This window comes from Phocoena phocoena, chromosome 1 (genome assembly GCF_963924675.1).
Source record: "Phocoena phocoena chromosome 1, mPhoPho1.1, whole genome shotgun sequence".
NCBI lineage: Eukaryota > Metazoa > Chordata > Mammalia > Artiodactyla > Phocoenidae > Phocoena > Phocoena phocoena.
The window spans coordinates 109,933,914-109,945,958 of NC_089219.1; the positions used below are offsets into that span (position 1 = coordinate 109,933,914).

At 50.3% G+C, this 12,045-nt stretch overlaps 1 protein-coding gene across 1 annotated transcript; it reads right to left on the bottom strand.

Annotated features, from left to right (window-relative positions):
• Positions 1-7,627: 7,627 nt before the first annotated feature.
• LINGO4 (leucine rich repeat and Ig domain containing 4) lies at positions 7,628-9,400 on the bottom strand. Its single transcript, XM_065897505.1, has one exon. The coding sequence runs from the start codon at positions 9,398-9,400 to the stop codon at positions 7,628-7,630; it is 1,773 nt and encodes a 590-aa protein (XP_065753577.1).
• Positions 9,401-12,045: the final 2,645 nt, after the last annotated feature.

The window sequence follows — 12,045 nt, forward strand, 5'->3', positions numbered from 1 at the left end:
ACTCAGGAGACACGGAAAACATTTTTTTTTTTTTTTGCGGGAAAACATTAAATAGGCTTCGTAGAGATGGAGAGAAAGCCAAGGGGAAGGAATTGCGCGGCAGAGAGTGAGGGGCTCACTCTACTTCTCTGTCGAGGAGTGAACAGACGAGGAGCACCGACACTGCAGCAGGAGAGGGACCCGAGTTCGGAGCACCCTGTGGTAAGGGAGCTGTGGGTAGGGCGGTCATCAGGGGCCCCCCCCTTTCCTGGGGATTAAAGGGAGACGGGTCGGGACAACAGGCGCGAAGGCACAAGTCACCGGGCTGTTTCTATGGGGGCGAGAAAAGGGGAGGGTTTCTGCAGACGGCGGTTTGCTTTGGAAGAGTGCATTCCAGCCGCTGTTTGGGTCCTTGGACCGTTAGAGACGGTTGGACCCTGCTACGGACTCTGAGCCGCCGGGAGCCTCGCGAGCTGGCCCTTGGCCCCTCCCGGCCTCCAGTCCCCGCTACGCACTAGGGGCTGACCTTTGACAGGGGTTGAGCGCTACTTGTAATGCGGGGATCTTTCGCACCAGCTTCTGTCACAATGCCTGGCGCATGATACGCACGCAGTAAATGTTTGTTGAGTGAATGCAAGATTATATCTCTGGTCAGCTATGGAGATGCCAGTGGGCCTCAGTTTCTCGTTTTGTGTTAATTTGAAAAATATATATGTGTTTTGAGTAAGTAGTACATGCACATTCTACAAAGGAATAAAAGGTCTGTCTTCCCTAAGAAACAACCGGTTTTACCAGATTCTTGTGGATTTTTCACAAGATATTCTATAGTAAACATGTATACGTTAAATATATTTATATATATTACCCAGTCGGTAACATGTTATACATTACTATTTTGCAGTTTCTTTTTATATGGTCTAGATATCTGTCCATAGCAGCACGTAGGTATCTGCCTAAGAGTTAAGTTTCATAGTAAGCCTGAGGGATGTATTAAGATATATTCAATCAGTCCCTTTAACGTTATACTGATACCCAAGTATATTTTGTTTGGCTCTTGTATATCAGTACAATAAATACTTAGGGCTGCAAACACTGAGAAGTGTGTGTGTATTGTTTCTTCAGTTGGATAGATACAATTTCACAAATTCTCTTTCTCCCACAAAGATTTTTCTCATTTTCATTCCACCAACAATGTTTGAAAAGGATTTTGGTTAGTATTGCCAAATTGCCTTCCATGCAAGTTTTACCAATCTTCTCTCCCACCAGCAAGCTTATACAGCCTGTTATCAATCTTTTTGATTTTTGACAGTCTGATAGTGTAAATGGCATCTCACTGCAATTTAAAATTTCATTTCTCTTATAAGGTTGAGCATCTTTTAATATGCTTAAGTGACAATTGCTTTCTATTTTTCTGTAAATTGTTCATACACTTTGTTCATATTTCTATTGGTTGTCAGGACTTTTAATATTTGCCTTTTGTTCATGTGTAAGTTGAAAATATTTTTCCCCTTTCCCAGTTTGTCCTATGTCTTTTTACTTTCATGGTGACGTTTTTGTTATGCAAGTATTTTTTATTTTTATGTAGCTGAATTTGTCAGCATTTTCTTTGATAACTTCTGGGTTTCATATCATATTTAGAAAAGTGTCCTATGACCTAAGATTATTAAGAAATTATCCTATGTTTTCTTTAAATATTTTTATAGTGTCTTTTTGCATATGTAAATATTTGATTCACCTGGAATTTATTTTGGTGTTAAGGTGTGAAATAGTGATCCAGTTTTGTCTTGTCCAACCCTTATTGAATAACCCATATTTCCTCCATTGTTTTTTGTTTTTTGTTTTTTTTTTTTGCGGTACGCGGGCCTCTCACTGCTGTGGCCTCTCCCATTGCGGAGCACAGGCTCCGGACGCGGAGGCTCAGCGGCCATGGCTCACGGGCCCAGCCGCTCCGCGGCATGTGGGATCCTCCCGGACCGGGGCACGAACCCGTGTCCCCTGCATCGGCAGGCGGACTCTCAACCACTGCGCCACCAGGGAAGCCCTCCTCCATTGTTTTTGAATGCTACCTTTCATAAGATCCAAATTGTCATGTATTTGGGTCTATTTCTGGGTTTTTCATGTTCCATTGATCTCTCTATTCATGTTCTAGTACCATACTGTTTTTCAAAATTGATGTACATTATGTGTTATTTTTACCACAATTTTAAAAATTGATGTACAGTATATACACAGAAAAGTGCACAGATGAAAAGCATACATGTTGATGAATTTTAAAAAATGGAACACATTTGTGTAACCAACACCCAGATCATAAAAGCAGAACATTATCCCTTCCGAGTCACTACTCTCCTCAAGGGTAAACTTGCTTCTGACTCCTAGTAGCAGAAACTAGTTTGGCTTGTTTTGTTTTTTATACAAAGAGAATCACACAGTAAGTACTCTTTTGTGTCTGGTTTCTTTTGTTCAACACTATTTTTGTGACATTCAGCTATATTATTGTGTGTAGTTTTAGTCCATTCATTCTCATCACCATGTAGTAGTATATTTTGGGACTATACCACAATTTCCTTTCTGAGTATACTGTTAATGTTATTTTGTGGAATCACATATTTTTAGATTACATAAGGGAGAATTGTTATATTTATGATATAGAATCTTCCTATAAACATGTGTAAGTCATTGATGTCCCATCAGTAGCGTTTTAAAGTTTTTATCAGGTAAAATTTACATATATAGTTTCTAAGATTATTTCTAGGTATTTGAGTGCCTTGATTGCTATAGCTATTTTTACTTTTAAAAAGGTAAAGAGTAGTTCAGACCTAAGGAAGAGTGTCCATTGTTGCTATAAAAAGCACAGGCCCGGGCTTCCCTGGTGACGCAGTGGTTGAGAGTCCCCCTGCCGATGCAGGGGACAAGGGTTCGTGCCCTGGTCCGGGAAGATCCCACATGCCGTGGAGCAGCTGGGCCCGTGCGCCATGGCCGCTGAGCCTGCGCGTCCGGAGCCTGTGCTCTGCAACGGGAGAGGCCACGACAGTGAGAGGGCCGCGTACCGCGAAAATAAATAAATAAATAAAAAGCACAGGCCTACTTTATGGGCTCATCATCTTCCAGCTCCAATGGGAGCTGGTGAGCAAAGAAAAGGAAATGAAGTGGAAGTCCAAAAAGAGGGATTAAAATGAAAAATTAAACCACAGGATTAATTTCTTAATCAGAGCAGTGAAAAGCCAGGTGTAATCACTTTTCCTGGAAATTTTCTGGAGGGTGGACTTCTAATTGGTTGGGTAGGGAGACTGGGGAGTAGAAAGGAAAACTTTAGGTGAGATGATCACTCTCAAGTCACTGTGTATTTGGGATTTGTCATCTCATTCCCCCTCTAAGAGCCCAAACCAGGATTCAAAGATTGAGTTGTGAGAGACTAGGATTGGGTGAATTGTGATTTCTTTATTCTCATCTCCCGCTCTGAAGAGTCCAGTTCGGTTTCCCTGAAGGGTGTTCTGAACAAGGTGCAGGTGGCAGTAGGTGAAACTAATTAACATAGAATGTGGGTTGTCTGGAGAGTGCAGTGGGCAGGTGTTTCCACTCGGTAAGCCAAAGCAGGAAAGTAGACTTTAGCTAAAGGGCTGGGCAGGGAGGGGTTCTCAAACGCAGTAGCCTTGTTTAGAGCCTTGGCTGCTTACAGAGTTCCCTTCCTGGATAACATGTAAACCATTCAAATGATATTCAGCTATCTGAGGTTTTGGAAAACAGCACACTCCCTTCGTCCATTGTAGGAATCACTCCTTCTTCCCCCGTCACTCAAGGCTCTTCACCAAAAACCAGCAACTGGGAATGTGGGCCTTAGTATCAGAAATTATACTGGTGCTACTCTTTCGTCTTTCGATCAGATTGATGAATTGTGGCAGGGTGTCCTAGGAGAGAGACATTCTCCTCAGCTTCTCTGGCCACCACCATCCAGCTCTAAGTCTCCTTCCTTAACTCCCCTTTACAAAGCAGTTTGGAGGAAGAGGACTCAGGAGTCCTCTGATCTCACACGCTCGCCGGCCTGAATCATCACCACACTCACTGCTAAGAGCAAAAGTCCTACCCAGAGTCTCCTGCCTCTCTCTGAGAGATGGATGCTGGGGGAGACTGAGAAGAAAGATTAAAAACTAACAACAAATCCTCAGCTTCCTGAATCAGGTGCATTAGAGTTACTGAAGGAAGGTGAGGACCAACAACTGACCCCAGTTCCCCTTAAAAGAGTTGTTCAGAGTGGGTGGGGCTGGGGATGACCCCTGGATTCTACCTTTCTCACAGGTCAGTTCCTGCAGCTGAGAGACTCTGGGGAAGGGGGTTATAAGAGCAGACAGTGACTGAGCAGTATGGCAGTGTGGTGGAAAGCATTTGGATTTTCAGTTAGCCCTGAGTCCAGAAGCAGCTCCCTTACTAACCAGCTCTGTGTACCCGAGCAAGTTAATCTATTTGACCTTTAGTTCCATCAGCCAAGATTCCCTGTCTTATAGGGTTGATGTGAGGATTAAATAAGAAAACATACATGTAACCACTAACACAGAATAAATGTTATTTTTCTTTTATCTCCACGACTGTGTCCCTGGTTGCTGTCACACACTTGTACACACACACACACACACACACACACACACCCTTGAGCTAAGGGCAGCCTTTCCAGGCAGATGGGGTAAGGGGCTGGCTTTCTGATGATTGGACAAACTGTGGAAGTGCTCATTGCAGTAACCTTGTTACGGTAACTAGCGTCCCTCTCTGAAGGTGTTCTGGGAAGGCCATGTCCGGAGAGCAAGGGGTGGTAGTGGGGGAAACCCCACAGGCATTTCCTCTAGGTTGAATGTGCTTCTCGAGGGACACTTTGCCCACCTCTGCTGAGGAGGCCCTAGTCGACACCCAGAGTTACAGTGTCTGGAGCTCTGCTGTCCAATATTGTAGCCACTGGCCACATGTGGTTACTGAGCACTTGAGAGATGGCTAGTGTGACTGAGGAGTAGAACTTAAAATTTATTTAATTTCAATTAATTTAAATGTTAAAACCAATACTTGATTTAGTTATTGGAAAACTTTTAATATGGAACAACTTGGATGTGTGAATTGACTTTCTCAACAGTGAATTTTATGAAACCTAACAACAGATCAGATATTTCTGGTGAGAATTTAGTTATCAAATTGGAATGTGTTGTAAGTGTAAAATATACACTAGATTTCAAAGACCTAATATGAAAAAATAATGTAAAATATTTCATTACTCATTTTTATATAGATAACATGTTGAAATGATCATAGTTTGGGTACACTGGGTTAAATAAAAGAGTATTAAAATTAATTGTATCTGTTTCTTTTGCTTTTTTAATGTGATACTAGAAAACTTGAAATCACATAAGTGACTCACATTCTGTTTCTGTTGGGCTGCTCTGGCGGCTGTGGGACTCAGGCAGCAGCATCTCCCAATCCAGACGCGTGTCATCCATTCCCCACTGCCTCAGCGGGCTTCCCAGAGTAGATTTCTCTGAACAGCAATGCTGCTTCTGCCCTTTTCTGAATTGCAGTGTGGGCAACTAGTATGAGAACCTCTAGCACCTGACCCCCACAAGTCCCAATCTCACAAGCTACTGGTGGAAGATTTTAGAAATGAGGGAGAGGGCTGTGCCCAAAGGTTATTAGACAACCTTTGGGCTGTCTAATAAACTGGAGAGGGGAGGTGCTGCAATGCTAAGGGAATTGTGTGTGCACGGTGCCAGGAGCAAGGTTGGAGGCTCCGGATGCTCAAGATTGTGTGATTCTCCAGCCTCACTCTCCAAACTGCCGGGTTCTCTCTCACATTCACCTCTGCCCACAGGCCCCTGCCCCCAGATTCCCACCTCTGCCCCACCGAAGAGCTTGCCTGCTGGTGAAGTCTGGCTGCCCCCATATGGCGCCAGCTTCTCTCACCTGTCAGGGACAGTTGGGGCTGGGAATCTCCTAATGAGTCTCCTCAGGGCAAGGACAAGGGCAGCAGGAATGGCTAGGGAGCTGAGGACGCTTTGCATATTGTTGGGTGAGGGGTGGGTGGGGCTCTTGAGGGTGGAGGGGAACTAAGGACGCCGTGCAGATGCTGCGGCAGAGAGAGAGGGAGAGAGTGTCTCCCAGGGACCTCGTGACTCTCCACTTCTCGGCCCCTCCTCCCTGCTCCTTTCCTCTCCCTTCACTCCTCCCCTTCCGGTGATGCTGACGCTGCTGCCCCGTCCCTTGAGCTCTCAGCATCTCTACTTTTTCTAGCTCTGCTTTGGCCTCTCTTTGGAGTACACTCAGAGGCAGTCAGCATCTCCTCCTCCCACTCTGCTTCTGCATCTGGGGTCTCCATAAGACAGCGACCTCTATCCAAAGACAGCTTCCCACCGGGGCTGCACTAAACACGGAACCAGGGGAAACTGCTGAAGGACGGTGGAAAGGCAGGTGGTTCCTGCTTCTTCTTCTTTCCTCCACTTTTCACTACAGCTTGCAGTGCCCCTCCCACCTTGTTCCTTCAAACCTAGTCCTGCTGTGTTCTGGGTCTCTCTCCTTTAACAGCTGCAGATTCTTGCTTTTGTTAGTCATTTTCTAGGAGTTCTCTTGCTTTCTCCATCAAGGGCACCAGGGATCTGCAATACAGGAATGTTAGGGAGATTCCAACCAGAGTGAGAAAGAAGGGAAGGAGCTGGGTGCCCTGGGTTGAAATTTTTGCAGAGGGATCCTTTGGAAGGCAGAGGATCTCTCCTCCAACTCCGGAGAGGGAGAGTACAGGGGAAAGGGTTGACACTGAAATGGGCTGGGCGTGCTGATATCTCCAGGCATGGCAGGCAGCCTTTTGCGTAAACCCCTGGTTGTCAGGCTCGTTAGATTCAGGCAAGGCCATTAGGATACAGGCTCAATGGGCAGGCAGAAAGGGTAGGAAGGGGGAGATCTGACAGAAATAAGGGGTGGAAAAGACTGAAGAAATCTCCAGAGATCACATTTAGTTGTGGCTGCTACTGTCATGGCCTTTTGGCAACAGGTTTAATGCTGTGACAGACAGAGGCAGGTGGTGGGGCTCATGCACACTCAGTGCCAGTGTGTAGTCTGTCCTCCTTCCCGTCCCACACTCCCCTGTCATATCCTCTTCTCCTTAGCTTGAGGTCATTGGCCCTAGTTGTTTGCCCCTAGAGAGGGGACAGAGCAGAAAAGAGAGAGAGAGAGACCACCTGGTTGAGGAGCAGAGACTCCAAGAAGCAAGTGGCACTTCCCAGCCCCATCTCTGAAGTAATCTATGGCTGTGGTTGGCGATTGGTATTGGTTATTAAGGTATGTGTAGGTGGGTGTGAAGGAAGCCTGGAGCTTAGACTAGCAGACTGGAGGGTTATATTTCCTGCTTTGTATGTGGTGGGGGAAGGACTGGGCTGACTACAGGGTCTATATCTTCAGCTTCCTGGGACCCTCAGGGAAGACATGACAATGCTATCCTCAAACTGCAAAAGCACAGGGAGGCCGGCTATCAGGAGGCGGCATTAGCTGCTGGCATGGTGCAGGCAGGAGGCGTGGGAGATCTATGCTGTTTGGGACTAGCTTCTGGTCCAAGCAGCCTTGGTTCTCTTCCCCTTTGGTATCTGAAGCTGGCTTGGGTGGGTCCCCAGTGTGGAAGGAAAGGTCAGAAGAGCTTGGCAGTGACCCGGTTACCCCCAGAGTTCTTATCCCCAGAGGCTCGGGGTGCCACAAAGTCAAAGGTCATGTGATGTTTGACCCGGCCTTTGCCTTTGCTCCAGAGGGCAATGAGGCCAAAGCACAGGGTTACCGAGGTGAGGAAGGGGAGGAAGCCGACTGCCAGCACCATAGCTATGCCTCTGCTATCCAGGAAGAAAGGCCCTGGGATCCCTGGCATGGTAATGTTGGGGTCAGAGAGAGTGCTATTTGGTGGTTCAACTTGGATTACTTCCAGCCACGTCCTCAGGGAGTCATTCCCAGCTACATTGCTGACCACACAGACATAGGCCCCTCTATCCCGTAGCTGCACAGAGCGGATCTCCAGCGTCCCATCCTCCAGGACCCTTACTCTCCCGGCCCTTCCCAGCCAAGCCCCCTGAGGCCTCATCCAGGAGACGATGGGGGCTGGGTCTCCATCTCCAGAGCAGGAGAAAACGGCATGCCCCCCCTCCTCTGCAATGACCCATCGTGGCCCGGACTTTCGGATCAGGGCTGGTTGGCAAGTGAAGTGCCCTGGAGGTAGGATGTCTGAAAACTCCCTCAGGCTCTTCCCCTGGACGTTCTGGGGGCCGGCACAGGCAGGGGGGGATGTGCCAAAGTCCAGGCGGCGGCGGAGCCGGAGCAGCCAGACGAGGCGGCAGTCACAGGTCAGGGGGTTACCAGACAGCCTCAGGGTGACCAGTTTGTCTGGAGAAGAGAAGGCTGTTTCCTCCAGTGTCTGAAGGGCGTTATCCGCCACGTCTAGGAGGTGGAAGGCAGTCAAACCATGGAAGGCGTGGGCAGCGATGGAGGTGAGGCATGCCCCTGACAGTCGGAGCTCCTGGAGCCGCACCAGGGGGCTGAGCCTCCGGGCCGGGATGGCAGAGATGGGGTTCTGAGACAGATCCAGGACCCTGAGGAAGCTCAGGTGGTACAGCGCTTGGAAGGGCACCGAGCTCAGATTGCAGCGGGTGATGGCCAAGCTGCTGAGATTGAGCCCCGTCAGGCTCCCAGGCTCCAGAGCCTCCAGAGGTGGCCAATGATGGATCTCCAGCTCCTTTAACTGCCCCAGCCCTTGCAGCGCCCCTCCCGGCAGCCTCCCAATATCTAATTCTCGGAGCCTTAGGACCCCTAGCGCTGGAAGGCGGGCCAGGGCCGGGCCAGGCACGGTGCTGAGGTTGCAGCGCTCCAGGGTGAGGGTGCTCAGCTTGGCCAGTCCAGCAAAGGCTCCCGGAGCCACAAACACCAGGTGGTTGTCCCCAACCTCCAGCTGCTGGAGGCTGCCTAGCTCCCCGAAAGCTCCATCGAGGAAGAGTACAATCTGGTTGAGGCGAATGTCCAGCAGCGTGAGGGAAGACAGGCCTGAGAAGACCCTGGGGCCCACGATTCGCAGACGGTTGCCCTGCAGCCTCAGGGTGAGCAGGCTCTGCAGACCATGGAAGGCCCCTGGCTCGAGGGTGGACAGCTGGTTGTAGCTGAGGTCCAGTTCCCGGAGCAGGCCCAGGCGGGAGAGCATTCCCCGCTGAAGCCCCCATAGGCGGTTCCCACTCAGGTCCAGGAGCGCGGTGTCCAGTGGGAGTCCCCCTGGTACAGCCTCCAGTCGCCGGTGGGCACAGAGCACTGCCCGGGGTTGGGAGGTACAGTCACACACAGCAGGGCAGCCGCCGCTACTCCCCCCAGACAGGAGGAGCAGGAAAAATATGGGGGGCCAGGCTTGCTTTGGAGTAGTGGCCGCAGCCATCCCCTCTTCAATCCTGGAATAGACGATGACATGGCCCTTATTGGAAAGTGGCTTCAGATGATGGGGACCCTGGACTTCCCTGGGCCTCCTTAGAGGAGAGAGAGATATTGAGCTACCCATCTCAGCATGGCCAGCAACTAGGGTGCAGATCTGGGAGGAATTCTGGTGCACACCTCCCTGGAGCCTTCTGGAGCTCCTCTAAGGGGACTCTGTACTTTTCTCCCCCTCCCAACCTGGGTAACAGGCCAAGTGCTTACTAGCTCATGGAACCCTAGTCAAGCGGGGAAAGTTTTAGGGGAGGGAGACAGGAAGCAGCAGGGAAGTAACTTTTGAGTTTCCCTACATCTGTGAGATCCAGAAATACCTCAGGTCCCTTCTCCCTGATAGCTGCTCTCCCAATCTCTGCTCTGTCCCTCTCTGCCCACCCTTCTCCCAGGTTATCTTCCCACAGCTTTGTCTACGGCTTAAGGGGGATCATATCCCTGGATCCTGATTGGAGACAGGCATCACCTTGACTAAGTCATCCAAGGCTGGGAAGCATGTGGGCCTCAGCTCTGCCCCCCAGGCTCCACTGATTGCCTCTCTGCACTCCTCCAGCCTGGCCCAGGGCCTGAGGCCCCAGACTAACATGACCCAATCTCCCCAGAACACCTTGTGGACGACAGCCAAGCTGCACATTAGATATAGCACAGGATGCAGGGGGCACGTGAATCCCTCACAAGAACCCCAAGGGCAACCCCGCCTCCCCTATAGATGACATTAGGGTGTGAGGGACCCAAGAGATGCCCCAGTTTTGTTGCTTGGTCCTCAGACTTAGGCTTCTCTCATACCCCTCCTTCGTGGTGTTTTGACTCAAGCCTAGTGTGTGAGTCTGAGGGAGATCTCTTGTCCCCTTTGGCCTCTGCTGCCTGAGAAAAACACAAGAGACAGACTGAGAGCCAGGTAGGCATAGACAAGTGAGGAGAGACAGCGCCTGGCCAGACGCTATGGTGGGGACCAAGGGAGCCCTTGGCTGGCACAGCAGATCTCTGGGCACAGTCTGTGTGCACAGCCTGTCAACTTAAAGTGGTTTCTGGGTGCCAGGGGCCTGGGCAAAATCAGGCGGATGACCACTGGAGCCTGACTGAGGTGATGGAGGAGAAGAGGTCCCATAGACTCACCCTGTTTAGGGACAACAGGGACCCCAAGGGAGGGGAGGTATTGGAATTGGCAAGGGATGCTACAGAGATAGGACCAACTGAGCCAACTGAGGCAGGAGGCCTCGGTTTCTTTCTAGCTGCAGATCCCAATCACCTTTGACCTTTCAGGCCTCAGGCTTTCTGGGCCCTACAGGGTCAGCTTTCTACCCCACGGCCCATTTTCTCCCAGGTGGGACTTAGGAGAGGCAGTTTAAGAGATGGTGTGATTTCTTCCCCTTTATTTCCCATTCTATGCCCTCTCCTAGAAGGATCGTTCTGGTGGCTACCCTATAGCTAATTCAGAGGACTGTAGTAGCTCAGAAACTGAAGAAAGAGGCCCAAAAGCAGAGGGACGTAGGACACCACACTGAGGCCTGGGCATGAGAAAGAATGGCACGGCAGAGGCTGTTGAGCAGACTCCTCTGTTCCCAATCCCCACCTAACAGGTATGGCTGGCATGCTGAGAGTTCTCCAGGCAGAGAAATGTCCCAGCCACCCTCATTCCCCTGGTAAGTCCACCTGACAGCTAGCTCTTTATCACTACTGCTGCAGTTCCTGCTCATCCTTCTTTCCTGCATTCAGCAAAAGTGCAGTGAAGCGTGTAACCTAGCTTCCCTCCTTGCCACTCCTGTGAATGTCCTCTTAGTCGCCGAAGCCCGCTGGGCCAGGGGCTGGGGATCTGGCCCCTTCTCTTTAAAGGTCGCTAATGTAATCATAAACTTCCCTTGCCAATCTCCACGGCTACAGGACTGGCTTCCAGCCACTTTGCAGGAAGAGATAGGTGTCAGGACCACTACTTTCTCTCCTTGTATGGGGCTGGGGTCTGGGGCATCACCCTCAAGGAACAGGGAGCTTTCTTCTTCTTGTCTCTATGTGGCAGTCCAGAGACCCATCTGATCCTGGATATCCTCTTTAAAGCAGACCTGAGTGAGGCATGGGGACCTACACCGGGAGGGGGCTCTCTCTTGGAGGTAAGATTTCTGGAATATCCACACAGATTGCAGGAAAACCCTTCCCAGAGGTAGAGAGAGCACCCGGGAAATGGAGGGAGGTCTGCTTGGAGTCCTTCCCTCCGGAGAACCTGGGCCATCTTAGTTTTCCCATCAAAGTCCTATGGGGCCAGGATCGATGGTTGGCTGGGCCTGGGGTGGGCACAGACCCTCTAGCCTTGACGGGTCTGGCCTTGTCTCTGAGAACGTTATGGAGAAGGGCAGCTGCAGCTCTGGGACGGGAGGTAGGGGCACTTACCAGAGAAGCTGGAGGGTGGCATCAAGTTGGGCACTGCATCTGTGCGGGGCTGGGGGCCCGTCCCGCTCGAGCTGCACCTCTGCCCCGCACCTCCCCTTGCGCCTCTCTCCCCGCTGCCCCCCTGCCCGCCGCTGCTGCTGTTGCTGCTGCAGCGGCTGCTGCCAAGACCGAGGTAGAGAGAAGAGCCAGAAAGCATTTCTCCTTTTTTTTTTTTTTTTT

What these genes read in the sequence shown, in the direction of transcription:
- LINGO4 (XM_065897505.1), bottom strand. Translation starts at nt 9,400, where the DNA reads ATGGCTGCGGCCACTACTCCAAAGCAAGCCTGGCCCCCCATATTTTTC.